Raw genomic sequence first — 22,667 nt, 5'->3', positions numbered from 1 at the left:
GGGCAAGCTGAGGAAACAGGGTCTCAGACAGTCTTTGACGGGCCACTCACTGTTCTTCCAAAGCCTAACAGCATCAAGGCTCTGCTGTACTCTCCCAGCACTGATGCAGAACTCCAAACAGAAATCTGCTGCATGGTCATAAGGAGACAGCTTATGACTAGCCTTTTTCCTATGGGATTTTTGTTAGTTCATTTTCTAAATTTTTCACTGTTTCTTTACAGGAAAGAAAGTCTCCATGGTAACAGTTTAAAAATGCATTAGAAGGCTCTTAACTGTCTGTGAAGTTCCTTAACTTTCATTTGTTTTCTCCTGTAGAACCACTATAGACAGCTAATTTCATTCCCTTTAATGGTATAGACATTCTGTTGTGTGACGGGTGTGTTCAAGTAAGTCTCTCATTTTCCCATTAAAAGGTTGCAGCAAGCATCACCCAGTGTAGATGTTAGATAGGTTTCTGTGAATAGAAACACAGACTTATATATCTCCTTTCTCCCTAGCACTCAGGTGGCCACTTAAATCACATACTTGTCAAAGGGACTTGAAGAAAAAATATGGTTTTGGGCAAAACAAGTCAGTAATATTTGGAAGGAGTGAGCCGAGGAGGATAGGGATACTGTTCCACAGAGACCCAGCCCCATGATCTGCTTCCTTCAGCTCACTGCTTTGAAGTTTCTAGAACCTCCCTAAATACCACCCCCATTGAGCTGCCAACCTTTTAATAAATACTCCTCTTGGGGTTAGGGGAGCAATTCATAGTCAAACCAAATCTAGGTCAAGAGTACACACTTTTTCTTTTGATAGATATTTTCAAGGCTTATTTTAAAGTCTGAACAGTGACCATCGATAGAAAAGTATTTTCTGATATTGCAGGAAAGCTGTGTCCATAGTTTGTAGTTATTTAAGTCTAAGTTTCTGTCGTAATTTCTGGTGTATGAGTAAGTAACCATGGGTGAGGAGGGGGCCTTCATCTCTGTATAGGCTTGATCTCAGCAAGAGTTTTGAGAGCCAGGGCTGTTTTTTGTTTTGTTTGTTTTTTGTTTTTTACTTGGACTGTGTCTCCTTATTTTTAATACTCTCTGCTTGAAACATGCTATTTTCTGTTCTAAGACCCTAACTGAAGTCTTTGGTGCTTCCCCCACCCCAAATAGTGTTGTCTAAAGTGCTGTTTTGAATCTTACTGTTTAACTTGATGCTATACTTTATTTATTTTTGCGGCCCTCCCGGTCCTGCAGTTAATACAAGTACAAGAATGTGATTTTCAATTGTTGATCAAAACTATGGCAGTTAAGATTGTCTACAATAGGAGAACTTAGTCTTATCTGGAGTATCAGATTAGCTGGATGCTTTGCTATTGATAAAGCACAAACCCCAAAACTGTCCCTAAGCCACTTACTTAGGCTGGTCTTTTATTTTATTTTAAATTTCTTTTAAATCTTCCATATTCTCTAAAACTGACAGGTTTTTGTTTTTCCCAGACACAGTTTTACTGTGTAGCACTGGCTATCCTGGAACTCACTCTGTGGACTAGGCAGGCCTTGAACTCAGAGAGATCTTCCTGCCTCTGCCTCTCGAGTGGTGGGATTAAAGGTGTACACCACCACCCGTTTTTTTGTTTTTTTTTTTATTTAAAATAATGGAATTTGTGACAGCAGTCAATGCAGTAAAGGATGTCTTGTATATGTGTAAATTTCTGTAAGTTGGGGGGGGGGGTTTCAGTCCTTGAGAAAACAGTAGAAACATCATAGTTTGCCAGAATTTCTAAATAATTGGCCAGAATAATCAACTTTTAGTCCTTTAAACAAGATTCACTTAGTAAACTTGTTTTCTAAGAAATGTATAAAACAGAATGTGAAGATAGCAGCTATTTGGTAAGATGTTCAAAACGATTGACCTTTAAGAGTTTGTTTGCTCTGTGAAGATTTTGAAAAGTAAAATCAAATGCTGCTCTTTGGTCATATGTTTTTCAGACTGATAATATCTGGTAGGTACCAGGAAGGCAAGAAAAGCAAGTCTGAATTAGACCTTTGTTCACTCCGCTGATCATAGAGGTCCATGAAGTGTTCATTTAAGAAAAGGTCCTTCCCTTGATGACATCCTTCATAGGGACTGGGATCTAATGACATGTTGGTCTTGCATTATGAAACCGAAGGTGGTCTTCAAAACTGTCTTTAGGAGAGACACCAAAACAGCACCCTCCTACTTGTGAGCTTCCACTCAGGGACCAAGGGTTACATTTGTTGTATGTGATTTAGAGACCTTTGGTGCATATCCTGTGCCTGTCGTATGTGCTGCTGGAGTTTACTGAGCCGAGGACTAGTCGTGCATGGCAGCCAGGCACTGTTGTAACTGAGCTGCATCACATCCCCACTTAGGAGCTATGAGGATCTCTGTTTGCATCTGTGCTGTGCCTCGTAGCGTTCTCTGTCGGTTATGTTTTACAAAGTTCATCCTTTTAAAGTTTATGACACTATAATATGTTCAAATCTGAAAGTTCTTGGGCTGAAGCTATAAATACTTCGTTTAATCTGTTTTGTGTAAAGTTCATTTTTAGTAATGAAATATATTAGGATTATGCCTTAATTTCAAAATGAAAACTTGTTTTTACTTCTCTAGCCTCTGGAAGTCAGTCTTGGTAATTATATGAATTAGATGAATAAAAATTTTCTATTTGAATATAAATCTTTTATAATTTGAAATAAAAAAACTACCAAGTAGGACATATAAACTAATTTTTTTATGCTTTGTTGCCAAACTTGGTTTTTCTAGGCAGTTATACTTAAGCATGAACATTGACGACAAACTGGAAGGATTGTTTCTTAAATGTGGCGGCATAGACGAAATGCAGTCTTCCAGGGCAATGGTTGTAATGGGTGGAGTGTCCGGCCAGTCCGCTGTGTCTGGAGAACTGCAGGAGTCAGTACTTCAAGATCGAAGTTTGCCTCACCAGGAGATCCTTGCTGCAGATGAAGTGTTACAAGAGAGTGAAATGAGACAGCAGGATATGATATCCCATGATGAACTCATGGTCCACGAGGAGACAGTGAAGAATGATGAAGAGCAGATTGACACCCACGAGCGGCTTCCTCAAGGACTGCAGTATGCACTTAATGTCCCTGTAAGTACGAAGCTAGAAATGGTAAACAGTCCTAGAAGTCACCAAAGAAATTACAATGGTTAAAGGCTAGTCAGGTTTTTTTTTTGTTTGTTTGTTTTTTTAAGCTGTGGACAGCTATCATATTTGAAAGGCAGAAGTTTTTGCATGTCCTTATTTTTGAACTCTATTTTCCAACATTTATTCTTTGGTAATGGTTATGTGTGTACTGGATTTTAAGTGCTTGCTTTTGAAAGACACTGTGATTAGCATTTCGTTTTGATTTTTGGAGATGGTTTCTTTATGTAGTTCTTGCTGTCTTGGAACTTGATCTGTTTGTGGCAGGCTGTTGGTATGTAGCCCAAGTTGGCTTAGAATTTACTGTGGGTAAATTTAAGTAGTAAACTTAAACTTGCTGGTATCCTCCTGCCTCTGCCTCTTTGGTGCTCAAATTACACAGCTCCAAGAAACTCATTTTTAGGCATTCATGTCTTCTCTTCCTCCACCTTTATTTTTATTTATTTTGCTTGTTTTGCAAAGAGTCTTGTTGTACACCCCATGCTGCCCTGCGTCCTTACTATGTAGCCCAGGCTAGCTTCAAACCCCTTGGCAATCCTCTTGCTTCTGTTTTCCACCGCCCCTGGTATTGATATTTATAGGGTTGCTGACACCATACCTAATTGTCTACTTTATTTTCACTCTGATGAGTAAAACCAGAACCATATTTTGAGTCTTAGCTCTTCCACCACTGGTTCTAGACCCTAAGGCATTTTTTTTCTCCCTTTATTTATAATGCAGCACTTTTTCTTTGAGGATCATTGGATATCTGTCTAAATAAATATTTCAGCCAAAACTCAGTGCTGTTTTCAGCATAGATAGTGCATCTTTATCACTGTCCTGTCACTTCCTGGAACTCTAGTTGAACCCTAAGATAGAGATTTGTGGTGACTTACTCAATGTCTATCTCTCTTGATACATTGTGGGTTCTAGAAGGCAGCAGTGTTGTCTATGGTCTGCTATATACCACGTGTTGAAACAGTGTGACTAACTGGATAACCATTTACAGTTATGCATATGTGTACCGATTTGTACCTAGCCCATTGCAGAAGCCGTTTATAATGGATTATATGAATTGCTGTTTGAGTGTTGAGCCAGCTTTTCATGCCTTCATTAAATCCCAGTATAATTGTTTTTATACATTGCTAGATTTGATTTGATAACACTTTATTTTTTACAACTTACGGGAGAGACTGGTATGTAATTTTCTTTCCCTGTAATGTCTCATTGTTTAGTTTTGGTGTTTTGTATTTCTTCCCTCAGAATGAGTTAATCCTTGTTCTTGTCTTCTGGAAAAGATCGGAGACAACTGATAAATTTACCCCTTAAATGCTTTCTCGAATTCACCAGGACCTGATGCTCTCTGTTTTGGAAGACTTAGAAAATCTTTGACAAATTTTCTTATAGATGCAGGCCTGTTAAGATCATCTATTTCTTCTATGAGTCTTGGCAGCTTGTTAAAAAAAAAAAAGTCAATTCTGTCAAAGTTTTCCAATTATTGGACACAAATGTTTCCAGTTTTCCTTCCTTCCTTCCTTCCTTCCTTCCTTCCTTCCTTCCTTCCTTCCTTCCTTCCTTCCTTCCCTCCCTCCCTCCCTCCCTCCCTCACTCCCTCCCTCCCTTCTTCTTCTTTCTCCTCCTCTGCCTCCTCCTCCTTCTCCTCCTCCTTCCCCTCCTCCTTTTTCTTCTTTTCTATCCTTTGAATGCACATGGAGTTGCTTTTGTGTTTGATGTTAGTAGTCTGTTTGTCTCTTAGCCTGGCTATAGGTGTGTGTTTGTGGTTTTGTTACTACCTTTACCATTCTTAAGCTTACAGAGTAGTGTTAAATTGTATCTGCAGTGTTGTATAGCAAGTCATCTCTAGAACTTCCTTGTCCTATAAAACTGAGACTTTATGTGTTGAATCCATGCTCTGTTACCTCCCTCCAGGAGTGACTTCCTGATTTTATTGATATTGTAAGGAAACTTTATTTTTTTCTGCTGATTCCTGTTTTTTATATATATATATTTAAAGATTTATGTGTGTGTATGTGTGTTTTTGTGGGCAGTGTGTGCATGTGAGTGTGGAGTAGTGCAGAGACCAGAAGAGGGCCTTTGAGCAGCAGGTGATGGTAAGTCATCGGCTGTGGTTGCTGGGAACTGAACTCAGATCCTCTAGAAAAAACGGCAAGTGCTCTAAACCACTGAGCTGTCTCTCCTGCCCCTGACTTACTGTATTCAATTCATTGATTTGTTGTAACTCTGTGTGTGTGTGTATGTGTGTGTTGTTCTCTTCTAGTGTGTAGCTCTCCCTAGTTAGTTTCATTAGATTGTTGATTTCAGACCTTCTCTCCTGACATACACCAGTACTGTGAGTTTTCCTCTAAGTGCTGCTTCAGATGTGTCACTAGTTGAATGTTTAATTATATTCTCTTTCCTTATGTCTTTGATTTCTTAGAACTATGCATTATTTGGAAGTGCATAGTTTAGTTGACAAATAGTTGATGGAAGGATATTTCTAGTTTGTTTTTGCTGTTAATTGATTTCTAGTTTTAACTGTTGTCAGAGTAAATACTATTTGATTACTGTGTTAAGGTGTCTTTTATGGCCAGATAGTGGTCTGTCTTGAGATACTTGAGAAGTATATACATTCTACTGTTGGTTTTACCCAGTAATACAGAGGCCACAGTAACTTTATTGGACAGGCTGTAGCCTGGATCTTCTTTGTTTTTTTTGTTTGTTTGTTTGTTTTGTTTTGTTTTAATATAGTTTCTGTGGTGATCTTTTTCTTTCTTTTTTTTTAATTAAAAATTTTTAATTGGTTTACAAAGGAGCTATAGTCTACATTGAAACTAAACTTTGTACAAAAGGCAGAGATTGAGATAGAGATATAGAGAAAGAAATACTGAGATCTTCAAAACACCCAGGGGCAAATTTAGCCAGAGAGAGAGAGAGAGAGAGACAGAGAGAGAGACAGAGAGAGAGACAGAGAGAGAGACAGAGAGAGAGACAGAGACACAGAGACACACACACACACACACACACACACACACACACACACACACACACACGGAAGATACTTGTGGTGATCTTTTCAAATGCGATATTAACTTCTTGCTCCCTTTGTAAAATGACATTACTGGTTCCTCATTGCCAGATAGCTAAAATGTGCTTATTGGTATGGATGGAGATAGTCATTGTGTCAGGTCTCTTAGGTAACGTCATTCACAGCTGTTACTAAACTCTCTCACTCCTAACATTTGCAATGTCTGTACTTTTCATTGGCATATCACTCACAGGATTCTGAGGGGTTTCCTTCCTTATCAGCACATGAGAACTTTAACTTCTTATTCTTTTAACGTGTCTGCTTGGCACTCCATTTGTATGGGCGCTCAACTGAATTGTTTTCTACTCTAAATTAGTAGAGGTCAACTTTTTAGTGTATAGTTTACTCATTGGACATTTGTTCTCAAATACGTTACATTAATTTAAAACTTGAGGTCTTTAACCTCACTGGACATTCTGCAGATAAGTGAATCTGAAAAATTGGTCATGCTGTTAACAGATGGTTAGAATTTGGGATTTATGTAACATTGTTTTATTTTTTTATTTTTTATTTTTTTTTGGTTTTTCGAGACAGGGTTTCTCTGTGTAGCCCTGGCTGTCCTGGAACTCACTCTGTAGACCAGGCTGGCCTCGAACTCAGAAATCCACCTGCCTCTGCCCCCCAAGTGCTGGGATTAAAGGCGTGCGCCACCACCGCCCGGCGTAACATTGTTTTATAATGAGACCTAAATAGACACGAGGTATTATTTCCATTCTTAGTCATATATTGCTGTTGGTGACAAGGGCTAGGGGCTTGGGCTATAAGTATGTATTGGTTTTTATTGAAAGGGGTATTTTACCCAGAACAGTAGGATTTTGTTTTTCAATGTGAACAGACTCAAGAGTAACAGGCCATTCTCAACATTCTTTTTAGAATGAACTTTAAAAATGATATTGAACATGGTAATGGTTTTCTTCCTCTGTTTGCTCATTCACTTGGAAATCACAAAGAACTCCTTTTCATATTGCCCCTTGTTAGTATAGAATTAGCAGTTGAATTTTCTCAAATTGTTAGTGACTTTAGGTTCTGTATTCTTAGTAAATTAAATTACAGTTCAAAGTTGTCATTTGTGGCCACTTCTCAGGATTTATTTTGATTTTCTACTCTAAATTAGTAGAGGTCAACTTTTTAGTGTATAGTTTACTCATTGGACATTTGTTCTCAAATATGTTACATTAAATTAAAACTTGAGGTTTTTAACCTCACTGGACATTCTGCAGATGTTTAGCAACTGCATGGTGCATGTTGGGCAGTGTCCATGCAGGCTGTTTCATCACTGCCTCTGTCTCTCTAGACAGTGCCATGGTAGAAGGTTTGAAACATCTCAGAAAATTAAGAAAAGATTTCACCTTCCTTCTCATTCCTATCAAGCTCATCAAAGAAGATTTGAGAACTCTTAAACTTCTCTGTTCTTTTCTTTCCCAGTTGATGATGGCACGTTAAGAGGAAAGGTTTGCAGTCTGTATTTACAAATTGGAGAAGATTATAATTGATGACAATACATATGTCTTCTGAAAAACTGTTGGGCTATATAACATGAATGAAAATATTTTATAAATTGGGAGTTATCTAAAAATTCATGTTCTTGTCATACAATAGTATATAGAAAAGATTTTAGGAATATATAACTCCTGAAAGATATACTTCAGAATTTATGTGACGTTCTTTTAAACATCTTTTAAAAACTTAGACGTGAAGGTCAGAAAGACAACCTGCAGGGATCAGTTCTTATCTTCCACCATGTAGGTCCCAGGGACCAGATTCCAGTCATCAGGTTTGGAGACAGGTGTTTTTACCTGCTGAAGCTTCTTTGTGGCTTTGTGTGACATTTTTAAATCATAAATTTCTAAAGCAGGATGATAGAATTATAGCTGTACTTTAAGGTGTTTTATATGTTTGAATAAGTTTTTAATGGGCCAGGAAATTCAAAATGTATTTGACCATTGGAGTAAGACTTCTGTTCTCCTTTTCTTTAATTCTTGAAATCCTTTCATTAAGGAAGATGACACAGGCAATTATAATTATATTGTATGCTTTTTCAGAGTCATTTGTAAGTTACAGTCTATTCCTAATTACTATTGCTGATCTTCAGAGTCATTGAGGGATTCAGTCGTAATTTGTTATTTGTGGGCTGTTAGTTCTTTGGTTCAGGCTGTGTTCCAGGAGGTTAAGGTGGTTTGTCAGGTACAGGATTCTCATGATACAGTAATGAGAAGTCACTTGATAGAGGGTGGTTTCTGAGCAGAGTTAGCATGGGCTGAACACTGATCTTTCATGAACCAGGATTTAATGGGAATTATGTTGTTGCTTACAGATACTGATTTCAGTTTTTTATTAATTAATTTATTTATGTATTGAGACAGGTTTATACTATGTAGTCCTGGCTGGCCCAGAACTCACTATATATATTCCTAGACTCATAGGCAGGCCCACCATAGTTCAGGTTGTGTAAGTGGATGAATTAGAGTAACACTTTGCAGGTTGAGATACTTTACCTATAATGCTTGTGCCCAAAAGTATTTTAGCATTTTTTAAAAAAATTTGGGATATTAACATTTGAATAACAAGGTTTTGGTGATTGGACCTGGGTTAAAGTAAGATAGTCATTTTTGTTTCCTATACTTATTACATGAAACCTGGAGATAATTTTATTTAGTAGTTTTACTGTGCATTTTGAGTGTAGCCTTACCCATGAAGTCAAGATTGCCAGGTTCCACTTATATCAGAATATTTTGTAGTTTTGGATTAAGAATGCTTGATTTGTAGTTGATTATTTTAGGGAACAAACCTAGCAAAGTCTGCTTTCAACTATTTTCTTCTGGTTTTAAACTAATCTGACTCAATTCACTATACTTTTACTCCCATAGGTGGATGCAAATTATTAATAGATTTTTCTTTAGATTGTTTTATGAGAATTTACAAATTGGATTTCATTTAGGTCAGGGTTAGAGGCTTAGTTCACCTGGGTCAGAGGTGTTTATTATAATATGACTACATAGTTACTACAAAAGTTAAAATACTATGATGAGGATAATTACACACATAAAAGGTAAACGTTCTTTAGACTTCTATATAACTCAGTTATAGAGTGCTGATGTAGGATGCCTACACAGAAACACACACATAATAGTGTGTCTGGATGGATGGGTGGGGATTCCTTGTTTATATCTTTTGCCTATTCTGATCCCAAAGAGATTGCTAACATTGATATTCTAGAAAATATTAATTTGGTATATTTATTTCTACATAGTATGCTTTAAAGATATATCATCTTAATGATAATTCTATCATGTCACTTTTGAAATTGTGTTTATTTAATGATACTTTGTATTGATTTTCATGTCACCACATATAAAACTGCTTTGTTTATTTTAATAATTAAATGACATGCTGTTACTTACTTGACATGTTGTTGCCAGGTCTGTTTGCTTGAGTGAAATAATGATAAAAGGAACACTTGTGCATGTATCTGTACACACATGTAGGCTCTTTCTGTACATGTATGTATTTATTAGATCAGAGTGTTCATAAAAAATTGGATAAATTGTTAAGTTAATAAATTTAAATTCATAAATTTAGTCAAAAGTAACTCCCATGTGCCTAAATCATGGCATAATCATTAGTGACCCTGAGACACAGCCCCCCCAATCCAGTTCCTATTACCTTGATGCTTTCTTTTATCATGGTCTGTTAGCTTGCTTGAGTTTGATTTTGATATAAACAGAACTGTGTGCTCTGTTTTTGTTTGTTTGTTGCTTATGAAATCAGTCATCTCGTGCATTTAGTAGGTTAGTCTCAGTCCTGAATATCGTGTTCATTCTGTCATTGCAGACTGTTTCTAGAGTGAGCTGTAGGTGTGCTCAGTGCAGATTGTTTGCCCAGCCAAGCGGAAAGAACTAGTTTTAATCCCCAACACATCTTCCTTCCTCTCCAACAAAAGATTGTGTCTGGATATTGACCATTCTGAGAAGTGCTTCTTTGAGTATTCTTGGGATGTGCGTTTTTGTACATATTTGTACTTACTGCTTTTGCCTGTTTCCTCAGTGTCCTGCTCCACTGGCAGTTGATGATTGGTTTGGCAAGTTATAAAGATTGTTCCATATCCTTGGTATTTGGTCTTGTATAGTGTAACGAAGTGTGGCTTTTGTTTTCCTTTTACTGATAACTAGTGAAGTTTGTTAACTTGTCCTGTTTAGCCACACTTCATCTGTGTATTGTTTGAGTTGAGTTTTCGCAGGTGATGTAAGAACCAAACCAAACCAAAACTTTTTTCTGAATGCTATTTAATTTTGTAAATTAACCAAGAGATATTTTCTTTCGGTTTCCATTGGTAGCTGTTTGGGTATATCAGTGTATAATGAATGTGTAATAGAAGATTTTTCTTCCCCCTGCATGGCTTTCTCACTGTGTCTCTTCTCTTCCTCCCTTCCTTTTACTCTTTCCCGCCCTCTCCTCAGTCCCCCTCTCTCTTACTTATTTACTCTTCTCCTATGTCCAGGGCCTCATGTAGGCTGGCCTACTCACTGCAGCTGCACATGACTTGACTCCTGCTTCTCTTGCCTCCACTTTGCAAGTATTAGGCTTGCAGCCACGTGGTACCGTTCCTCGGACAGCTTTCCTTTTAACAATGAGGACTTGTACTAGATAGGACTTGATGCCGTTTTAGGATAATAAAGCAATACACACTTACTGAGAAAATACTGAAGGTTCGAAACCATAAAGAACAAAACTGGCTGTAACCTGCCTGCCCTAGAATAACCACTGTTAATGCTTCCTTGGCAACATTGCAGTATTTCTTTTGTTTTTGTTTTCCTGTGTAGGTATTTGTGTGTTTGGACAAGTTGGCCCTAAACATATGTGTATATTTGCATAAAGTTTTAAAACATTTTTTCATATTTATTTCTATTTACCACTTAACCTTCACCATGAATGCTTATCTGTCATTTATGTTAATCAAATGTGATATAATAACATAACTATAATAACCATAGTTCATTATCAAGTATTAGATTTTGTAGTTTTTATTATCATAAATAATGTTGTGTGGCATTGTTACGGTTTTTATTTCTTTAATATGGGTTTCTTTAGGCTTTGGAAATATATTGGTTAAATTATAATTCACAAAGGGAAAACCAAATTAATTTAGTTTTTGTAGTGGTATTTGAAAATTCCAACTTAGTATCTTTATAAGTAGTGTAGCAGAATAATTTTAAAATATGTTTCTGGGTTCACTTATGATTCCCCCAAAAGTGACAAATGTCCTTGTAGGCTAGAGGGAAAAAAGTAAAAATGATATGCATGCAAAACTTTGGCTGGGTATGTGTGCCATGGCACAACTTTGTGCTGTCAGTTCTCCATCCGTCCGTTTGTCTGTATGTGGTTCTGTGATAAAACTCAGGTTGTCATGCTTGTGCAGCAATTATTTATTTCACCTGCTGAATTGCTTGCCAGCCCTGGACATGCCTATTGAAAGGCAGGAAAATTGGAAGGATAATCTTTTTATTTTAATGTACACATGAATATTTTGCCTGCATGCATGTCTGTGCACCACATGTGTGCCTTGTACCTACAAAAGCCAGAGGGGGTTTCGGATACCCCATCCTTCGGCCCTGAAACTGGAGTTACAGACAATTGTGAACTGCCATGTGGGTGCTGGGTATTGAGCCCTGGGTCTCTGGAGGAGTGTAGACAGTGCTCTTCACCTGAGCCGTCTCTCCAGCCCTGGGAGGAGGGTTTTAAATGAAAGATGACTGAGCGTTTAGCTGTATTAAACTTTAGAAAGCACGCTGTGTAAATGGGGCTTTTGTAGCAGTTGTAACCCTCTGCATGTCTGAGAAGCCACACTCCTCAGTGTGTGCTGATGATTAATGACAGATACGTTTATTTGGTGCCTTAGGACTTTTCAACGATTCCTTTTGTACTATTGTTTGATTTCTTTTTTGTAGAAATGGGGACTGTTACTGCTCTAGTGGACAGCTGAGGAAATGACTGAACTAATGGGTAGCATCATGAATTGGAGATTGCTGTCACCTATACCTTTTTCCCCTGTGCATAGCATGTGGAGAGCCTATCAGTTTAGTCAGGGTTGTTTACATAGCACAGGTAGAGGGGTGGCTAACTGGTGGTTGTGTCACTGAAGAAAATGGCACTTCCCTTCCCTAGCAACGAGTGACTAGCTATAAATCCTCCTGTGTGAGGGAACACTGAGAGGCCCAGATGTGTGCAGGCCTGTGCAGGCAGGCACTACTAGTGCCATTTTCTGAGTGTACTGGAGGTCTTGGTTCTAATCCTAGTTTTGAAACTGTACAGCATGGGGTGGGGGAAGAGGCCTCACTGAACTTACTGGTGGAGTGAGTATAAGAAATAACGCACAGAACATAAGAGTTTTCTTTGTGTCCCTGGATTTTTACATTCTCTTTTAATCGGTACAGTTTTAAGCATTAAGTTTAATCTTTTTTTGGGCCTTAGTTTTGTTTTCCAGTGAGGTTAAAATTTAACCTTGCTGTATACGTGCAGTTCTATAACAGTCTAGAGACTATGTATCCCCTACCCAGCACTCCAGTTCACAGTATCCTTAGCTAGTGCCCTGGTAGTACTGATGCAGGGAGCCCAGTGCTCTGCATTTCTGACAGTGCCACAGATGTGATCTCGTATCACCCTTGGGTCGTCCTACAGGGGACATATGTGGCCTGTAACTTCATTTAAGATGGTGTTTGCCAGGTTTCCCCATTGTAAAGGTAATGTTTTTTGTTGTAATTGTTAAATATCTTTGATGAGATACTCTATTTGTCATTTCAGTATGGATATTTATTCCATAGGATTTAAATCCAGTATAGCCATTGCTTATTTGCTTGCTTATATTATTCCAGTTTGGGCCTTTAGGAATTCTTTCATTTGGCTCCTTTTGACATATTTCTGATCCCTTCTTTAAGCACTTGAATTTGTGGCACTACAGAAATTCAAGTTTAGCTCTCACCACACTCTGGTTTTTCCTGTCCTAGATGTGGAGTCAGCTAAGTAGTCATTGGTCTATTGTGTATTAAATGATAGAAACTGATTTCTGGGCACTGGATGTAGTGAGTGTCATTCCTTCTTGTGGTCTCAGCCAGTGGACTAAGAAGTACAGGTATGTCTGCTCAACCACATGTGTGCACAGCTTCTATACATGTGCTTTTATCTTAATGGGGACAAGCATTTCTACAAAAAGAGATTGGCTGAAGGAGGAGGAAGAGAAGATTGAGGTGTATCTAAATCACTTGTCATTCTGTTGTTGGAACTGCTCTTCACACTCTTAAAAAATTGAGGACTTGTAAGAGCTTTTGCTGTTGATTGGATTAGTATTTTCTCTATCAGAAAAATTAAAGTGCAGTAATTTAAAGTTTTATCTTAATGACAAAAGTATTTTAAGTAGTAACATGTTTATAAAAACTTAAAAAATTTTTAGATTTATTTTATGCTTTTTGAGTTTTTCCTTCATGTATGTATGCCTTTGTACCATGTATGCACCTAGTACCTATGGAGGTCAGGAGAGTTGGAAGTGTAGTTACAGTTGGAGCCACTGTGTGGATGTTGGGAATCAAACAAAACAGGTCCTCTGCAAGAGCAGGATGTGTTCCCAGCCATCAAACCATTTTTCAGTTCCAACCTTTTGTTGTATTTTGGTTTTGGTTTGGTTTTTTTAAGACAGGTTTTTCTATATAGTCTTGGTTGGCCTAGAACTTGTTCTGTAGACCAGGTTGGCTTTGAACTCAGAGCCACCTGCCTCTACATCCTAAATTCTGGGGTCAAAGGCACCACCATGCCTAGTCTTGTTTTAAGGATCTATTTATTATTTTTATTTATAGGTGTACGTGTGCACTTGTGTGAATTTCTCTGTATCATGTGCATATAGGTACCCTTGGAGGCCAGAGAACATCTGATCCTCTGGAACTGGGGGTGGTTGTGAGCCACGTGATGTAGGTGCTGGGAACCAATCTCAGGTCCTTTTCAAGAGAAGTAAGCAGTCTTTACTTCTCTACAGCCCTGAAAAATAACTTTGATAAAACAAAACCATTAATGAGAAGTGAGTTGTGAGTTTTGTAGCTCTCTTCGTTGTCTAGATCGATATCAAATGTTTGGGTTCTCATACTTACTAGTACACCCAGTCTCTGATACCCTCACTTGTTAAACACCATAAACAACTGTTTGATCAAGAAACATGACATGGAGAAGGTCTCAGAGCCCTTCAGGAGATTCCCACACTGAGGCATCATTGATGTAACACTTACCAGAAGTTTATTACTGAACCAGTTCAAAGCCCTTGCCACAAGGCAAAGGAGAGAACTTAAGTTGGTGCAATGTCATCGAGGTTAGAAGAATAAAATTCCAGTGAGAAGTAATCAACATTACTTCGTTCGAAAGGGTAACTTGACATACTCATGTATTCATTTTGTCTGTAGTTAACTATAAAATGCTGATATTGCAGCATCATTAAATTTATAGTAATAAGTATGCTTGGGAAGTAGGCCAGAATGTGAACTAGGGATTCCTCAGCCTCCTCACCATCATAACGACTCTTCAGTTCTTCACCTGACAGAGAAGGCTCCTTATAAGAGTTTGCATGTGATCATGGGTCCAGAAGAGGAGAGGGTGCGATTCATAATGCACAAATAACTGCCCATCAGCTTCTCCTCCCCCATGCTATTCTGTAGCTTTGGGACCTTAGATTTTTGAACTCTTCCTGTTGGCTGGTTGTATCTAGTTCCTGTCAAAAATGTCGAGAGTTAGTCACCTCAGTTTTCCTTCTCTTCCTCGCTCCTCCTTGTGTCTCCTGCCTTACTTTCTCCTTTCCTATACTCAATAAATATCCCCAGTACTGCTGGCATTCTTCCTTTAGCTTAGTATGTTTGTGTTACAGGTAATTGTGTTATAGTTTTCTTTTCACACTTAATGCTTGTTATACTTGTGATCATCTTGCTTCAGCTTGTTCCCCAGACAGTGTTTTGGGACAGTTCCTTCTCTATAGTATGTACATACTATAGCTATGTACTACTTTGACTCCTAGCATAACCACTTTTTAAAATTTGGAGTCAGTTCATTCCAGCTATGGAGTCTTATAAAATCTTTGGCTTTAAGAAAGATATTAATTATGCCGGGCGGCACACGCCTTTAATCCCAGCACTTGGGAGGCAGAGGCAGGCGGATTTCTGAGTTCAAGGCCAGCCTTGTCTACCGAGTGAGTTCCAAGACAGCCAGGGCTACACAGAGAAACCCTGTCTTGAAAAACCAAAAAAAAAAAAAAAGAGAGATGTTAATTAGAAAAATTTGGGTCCACAAGAATTTATAGTATGTGTTTTTATGTATGGTGTTTTTAAGAGGAGGGAAAGGAGCTGATGGAGCCAGGCATGATATTGTAGGGCGGTAGTGGGCAGCAGAGCCCTGGGGGATGGATGGGGAGGAGTCATTAGAAGAGTTAGAGGGAAGTTGGAAGGTCAGTGAGTGAGGACTCAGAAATTGAAATTGAAAATTGACAAGAATACATTTCTCCAGAAGTGGAGAGATGAGTAAGCCCAGATGTGTTTGCTAGAAGATGACATAAAATCATGAAAGCTGAGATTTGGAGCTAGTTATTAATTCATTGCCAACAGGACAGTGTTACACTAGAGAAACTGTTTATATTAATATATCTGTAGAAGGCTCTTAATCAGAGGATGTCCTAAGTTAGCAGAGTTGGCGATGTAGCTAGATTAGCATGTAGGGTGTTGGGATGAGAAAGACAGGGCCAAAATGCTGGCAAGGAGTTGGCCGTCTTCCTTCTGGAGAGAGGAAGAGGAGAGTAAGTGAAAATACGTAGTCCTCATTAAAGTGTCAGGTGATATTTATGTGTATTACATTAATAACATTATTAGGTCTGGGAAGAGAAAGCTGGGGAGGGAGGCAAATTTAGAAGTAAAAATTAAAAGGAGTATATAATGACAGACTTGCAAATCTAATTAAGTCTCTTGTTTCATCCATGAAACCTGTCAGGTTGTCGTCTTTTTCTTATTCTGCCTTTGCTGTTTTCCTCTGTACTGTTCATTTAGTTAGAGAATGACATGTGTTGTCTCTCTCCAAGTGTAAGTTTTTCCCTTGGGATTCAGAACTATGCCATTTATACATTTATACATAGGAAAAGGAGACCTTATATTTAAAATGTGTTCTTTACATTTAGAGCGATACATTGCACATAAGATCTCAGTAGGATTTTGTTTTATTCTTTTAGCTTTACTGAATTTAATACCAAACAGGTACTTAGTAGCCATGAGATGAGTACAGAATATAGGGAATTATAACCAAGAATGTTTTCTGTATATATTGGAATCTTTAAAGTCATTCTGGACTCTGGGCTTGATTTATGAGTTCGGGCTTGAGAATGAAGAAAAGGGTTTTTTAAATTTACTAAGGCTTTTTATGTTCCAGGATGCAAGAATACAAAGAAGCAACGGGAGAGCAGGAGCGGGCCTGCCAGGGGACGAGCAGAGGGTTTAGAGTTTTAGGTAGAGAAATGTTTGAATTTGGTTAATGGGTTTGGGAGTCATACTGTTATTTCTAGATAGAAAATGCATTGAAATTCGGGCTCTTAGGTTACAAGGGTGCTGTAAGGGACTGGGTGGGATGGTTAATGTCAAATGACAAGCGACACCTGAAATTTTTATTTTGCTCCTTTTTTTTGTTTGTTTTATTTGTTTGTTTTCTTTCCTTAATTTGATATATTTTAGCTGGGTAGTGGTGGTGTTCGCTTTTAATTTCAGCACTGGGGAGTTTGAGGCCAGCCTGGTCTACAGAACGAGTTTCAGGACACCCGAGGTTACACAGAGAAACCCTGTCTTGAATAAAAACAAAACAACCACAATAACAAAAAGTTGATGTATTTTGCAGACTGTTTTTTAGATTCTATTATGGTTTTCAAAAATCTGGCTACCTAGTTTCTTCAGATGTTCAACCATTTTTTACACCTGCTTTTATTAATTATTATAGTTTAGTTTTATGAAAATAAACACCTTGAAAATGATTTCTTAAGAAGATTTCTTAAGCTGAGGAATTGGCTCAGTTGGTAGAGTGCTTCCAAGCATGTGGAGTGCCCATCTCCAGCATCACGTGTGCCAGACATGGTGCCACAACTTGCAGAGGGTAGAGCTAGGAGGGTAAAAAATCAAGGGTACTGGAGCTGGAGAGATAACTCAGCAGTTGAGAGCACTTGATGCTCTTAGAGAGTACCAGTACTCAGCTCCCAGCACCTACATTGGATGCTCGTTGTAACTTGAGCTCCAGAGGATCCTGCATCTTATAGCCTCATCATGCACCCACACATGCAGACACATATGTTCACAAAAATAAAATACAATTTAACTTTAAAAAATGTCGAGATCACCTTCGAGTTTATGAGATCTTATATGTAAGTTTCTTAAAAAATCAAAACCTTTCTGTTAGTGTCAGGCGGTAGCAGTGGCAGCGGTGGTGACTGTTACAGTGCATGCCTTTAATCCCAGCACACTGGCAGCAGAGGCAGGCGGATCTCTGTATTTGAGACCAGCCTGTATTACACATTGAGTTCCAGGATAGCCAGGGCTACACAGAGAAACCTGCAAAACAGAAAGAGGTGCAGGGGAACCTCTGAAGGAAAGGGCAGGATGACTTAATGAATATCTTTGTCATATTTACATAGTTTTCTTGTTTTTATAGATTTTTGTTGTATTCTTGCATGGACCAGGAAAGACTGAAACTCTTTCATGCTGTCTATAATGTATTCTTTTACCTCTCATACTTTTCACTCTTATAATTTTCTAGCATCTTTGAAAAATTTGACTATTTTTATTATCTGTGTATGTAATGTGTGTATGTGGGCAGAGATCAGAGGACAGCTTTGTGAAGTTGGTTCTCTCCTTCACCTTTCTGTGCCTTCCGAGGATTGAACCTTGCCTCCAGGCTTGTTCAGCAGTGACTTTATCCCACTAAACCAGCTCTTTGACTTATCCCTGTTCTTTTTATAGAAAGCTTTTTGTAAAAGTTTGCAGTGAGGAGGGTTAGCTGAGTGTAGTTTGTCTTTGGATGGACTATGTACTTGAGACTTGAACACAGTCACATTGTTCTATTATAGTAACAAACGTTTTGGACCATTCTAAAACTATAATTTACTGTCTGCCTGGGTTTGTACCTCTTATATGTTACACATGTGCCTCATATTTGAAAGATAGTATTAATATGATCACTGTATTTTTTAAAAAATTTTGTGCTCATGAAGAGCTGTCACCTGTAGAAGTTACTCATGAGTCTGTCTTAGAAGTTCCTATGTTTTCTATTTTGGTGTTTTTTTGAGACATGATCTCTGTTTAGTCCTGGCTACCCTGGAACTCACAGAGATTCTCCTGCCTCTGCTCCTTCAAAGCTGGGATATAGTTGCGTGCGTGCGTGCGTGCGTGCGTGCGTGTGTATGTATGTATGTATTTCCCCCCATCAATTTATAAACAACAACAACAACAACGTGTCAGAATTGCCTTTTGGAGTCCTGTGAAATTGGAACAATTGCACAGCTGTCTTCTCTCTCTTATCTCTATTTGCTGTGTGCCCAGCCTCAATGTGTGGTTGTTTCAGGGAACTCAGTACTGAGGGGTGATTGACTATTCTGTGCTACCTTCTAGCACCAAGATAACTGTCTTATGCTGCAGCCTGATACAGTTATTAGCCAAGAAATCATTTGCTTCTTTACATGTGATTTCGTAGATGTTGAGTTCAGAGATTCACCGTTGCTTCCATTTCCTCATTTTGTCTGTTGTCTGAGGCCCCTTCCTGGCTCACTGAGGTTAAAGCCTCTACTCATGAGTCCTCAGCTGCCACTGTCTTGCAGCTCAATCTGTGAGATGCTCTGGATCTTCGGTACTCTATTTTTTTGTAGTGTTTTTAAAATGTAATCACACTGTTGTTTTGGGGGCACAAGACTCAGTCTCAGTGTCCCTAACAAATGAGCCCCAGTCTCCTGTTGACAGCATACCAGCTGACAGAAGCAATAGTGAAGAGCACAGAAAAGAAAGCCAGTCTGTGTCCTTAAACTGAAAAGAGGTTTCGAGAGAGGGCTGGTGGCCCGTGAGTCCATGGTTAGGGTTCTGACATGAGAGTTAGGTTTAAACACAGAGCAAGAGTGTAACTTCGTAGCTAGCAGCCCTGGTCAGAGCATACTTCTGCTTGGGATTTGACTGTCTTTGTCTGGGCTTTAGTCTGTCCTGAGGTGGCTTGTTAATTTGTTGAAATCTGTGTGAAATCCCTTTCTAGGAGACAGTTTCTTCCTTGGCTGGCACTTTGGGCTTTGGTCATCCCCTCCCTAAGGAAACAGCAGCTCCTTGGAGCCTAGTAGGCAGTTAGAGGCACTTGGTTCTTGTCAGGACACTTAAATCATTAGCACTTTGTGCTTACTTAGATGGTTTTCAAAGGGTTCTAGTGTATTTTTAACAAAATTTCAGAATTTTTGTATTCATTTTAATGATATTTAGAAGGCTGCAGTGAGGAGGAGGTGGACTGAGCATCCTCAGTCCAATGACAATTAACTGTATCATCAGTAACCTTAGATAGAACCTTGCTGTTTCAAAGATAAGCAGCTCTGGAACCCAGATTTGAAGACAAGATAACAGTCTTGTTGATGGCGTATGTCTCCTGAACTCTGTTTCTCTAATTATTGTATAGTAAGCATTATGTCTTGAGTAAAACCTTATACAACTTTATAATTATATATTTGGTAATGATTTGTTGAAAAGGCTAGGAAATGTTGAGCATAGAAAAGGGAAAAATAAAAAAATATTGAGCATAAATGAAAAACATTGGTTCCACTTAATTTTCTTTCGATATAATCAATTTTTAGAATTTTGTGGTTTTCTTGATCTAAAAAAAAAGGACATCAAAATGTCTAACTATAGTTCCCAATACTGTACTGACTTTTGTTGAAACCTAACCTTTCTTGTGCTTATAACCTTAGTGTTAGTCCCTTAATTGCTTGTGGCAAGGAAACTGATGTCACTTACCTCACTGTATGCTCTCAAGTCTTAGAAACACCCCTTTCCAAGACACCGTTAATCTTTTTTTCTCTACTTCAACAAAGTTTCTCAGTTTCATATACTCTGTTTTTGTTTCTCAACTTGCCTATTAATGATTTTTTTTAGCACTTTGTTTACTTGGTGTATATATACATTCAGTCACTCTGAAAACATTATGTAGGTTCAGCAAAAGATAAGAGTACAATTCTGAGGTGAGTGATCACAAAAGACTTTCTCCTGTGTGTGTGAAAAGCAGAAAGCTGGGGAGGTTTGTTCACATGAAGAAGAGAACAACCCAGAGTTCCAGTGAGCCAAGCTTTGTTTTTAGAGCACTGACACGAGGTTTAGGTTTAAAGGAATTGGGGTGTTTGTAAGGTGTGGCAGTGGCAGGAGGTAATGAACAGTCCTGAGTGAGCAGTCTTTACTAGAGCTTCCCAGTGGGTGGCAGACTGTTGCCTTAGCTCTAGTAGATCTTGAAGAAGTCTCTTGTTTACTCAGATGGGTGTTTATCAGAATAGGATTAGTTCTGCTCCAGGGAACTCTTCCTTGTGAGGATATGCTGTTCTGGGTAGCCAAGGTGACTCAAGAAGAAAGGCTAAGGCCAATCAATGATTTATCTATGCTTTCAACCATTTAGGAGCAGAGATAGATTATACAGACACTCCTGGAGAGGGGAGAAGGCAACGCAAAGTAAAGGAGACAGACATAAAACCAAAGAAGAGAAGCCAGGCTTTTACCCTGAATTTAGTTACCTTGAAGCCCAAGTAAAGAATAGCACTTTTTTTGTTTGTTTGTTTTAAACAAAAGCAGTTTCTAAATGCCCGTTACAATTCTCCTCTGTGTATGAATATTCTCAACCTTGAGAAACTAGAGTATCAGCTAATCTAGCCCTATAGATTTCCTGACCAATGATAAAGTAGTTTATGAGAAAGGGGCAGGATCTAATGCAGAGATTTATAGGGGAACAGAGCAGGATGTTTATACCTAAAAGTAGAAGTGCCCCTATAGAGCAGAGTCAAAGACATGGAGGAAATTCTGTTTGCAGAAATCTAGTGAAGGGAAATTAGTGTCAGGTAACCATGGTCCTCCTAACTTCTGGCTATAGTTACTTTTGGAAGGGTAAACACAAGTGTCTTCGTTTTTGTTACTGACTTTTAAGACAAGATTTTGGTATGCAGTCTGGGTTGGCTTCAACCTCATGATCACCTCCCCCACCTTTAGCCTTCCAAATGTTGGAAGTACAGGGATATGTTAACCATGCCATTTCAATTCTGACCACCTCCCCCCAGCCCCACCCCCATCCCGACACATACACCCCTTGTCTCTGAACAGTTCTCTTGACATTGTTGGCTAACTGTCCTGCGCTTTGATTTTCTTCATCCCTCATCACAGTGGAATTTATCCTGGTTGGTTTTCATGTGTAGGGAGAAAGAACAGATGACAAGGACTTAACCAGTCAAAGCTTTTTGGCTAATTTCAATCAATTTAAGAAGTATAGACTGAAGTATACAGAACCTACTTGGAGTCTATCCTTAAGCTTATTCTGTCTGTCTTGTGGGAGATGTCCTAGCCTCCCCAAATTACCCCTCAGGTTATCTTCTTAGTTGTACTTCTGCAGAATGCACATTGGACTTTATGCATTTCTAAAATCAGCTTTGTTTTTTTTAAACAGATAAGTGTAAAGCAGGAAATTACTTTTACTGATGTATCTGAGCAACTGATGAGAGACAAAAAACAAGTCAGAGAGCCAGTAGACTTACAGAAAAAGAAGAAGCGGAAACAACGCTCTCCTGCAAAAGTAAGAGAATATGTTAAGGTGTGGTCACTAACCTTTTCATTTTAACAGTTGGTTTATCTGGTGGGCAGAACCTATTTGGACCTTAATCCAGATGTAGAGGTCTTAATGTGGGTTAGTATGGTGTGCTATACCAGCTTCTGTAGGAGGGAGTAGAGAAGAGAGATGCATACCTGTGAGAATGTGGTGGGCCATGCTTTCAATCTCTCTTCCCCGCCCCCCCCTCCTTCCCTTTTTCTTCTCCTTCCCCTCATCTGTATTCCCCCTCCTTTTTTTTCCTAAAAATGAACTTTCATCTTTCCATGTCTCCCTTGTATTTATAAACTAACAAGATATGTAGGATCCTTGTTTATTGTTCATATTTTAATACAAGTGTTAGTGTTTCATGACCATTTACACCTTTAATAGACTGTGCGCTCCCTGAGGGCATTTTATCACAGCTGTATCAAGAGCTTGAAGTGGGAGGCTAAAGAAACACATGATTGATCCTGTTAGGGGTGTCCTCTTTGGCGTTCCCCTTGCAGTGGCAGTGTAGTATGTAGCAGTGGTAATTCATCTTCAGAGTTACTTCCCCCATGTTTTACCTTATGTAGTAAAGAA

General features: G+C 38.6%; 1 protein-coding gene across 4 annotated transcripts in view; it reads left to right on the top strand.

Moving 5' to 3' along the window:
• The window catches only part of Znf148 (zinc finger protein 148), a 127,093-nt gene that overhangs the window by 53,329 nt on the left and 51,097 nt on the right, over positions 1–22,667 (top strand). For all 4 annotated transcript variants that reach the window (XM_028752247.1, XM_028752248.1, XM_028752249.1 and 1 more), the window contains 2 exons: positions 2,767–3,115; positions 21,945–22,070. In XM_028752247.1, coding sequence (XP_028608080.1) covers positions 2,783–3,115; positions 21,945–22,070 — 459 coding nt within the window. In that variant the 5' untranslated portion in view covers positions 2,767–2,782. The remainder of the gene's footprint in view (positions 1–2,766; positions 3,116–21,944; positions 22,071–22,667) is intronic.

Source organism: Grammomys surdaster, unplaced genomic scaffold (genome assembly GCF_004785775.1).
Source record: "Grammomys surdaster isolate TR1022 unplaced genomic scaffold, NIH_TR_1.0 125889, whole genome shotgun sequence".
NCBI lineage: Eukaryota > Metazoa > Chordata > Mammalia > Rodentia > Muridae > Grammomys > Grammomys surdaster.
Note: the sequence above shows the minus strand (reverse complement) of the source record. Positions and strands in the feature narration are given on the sequence as shown.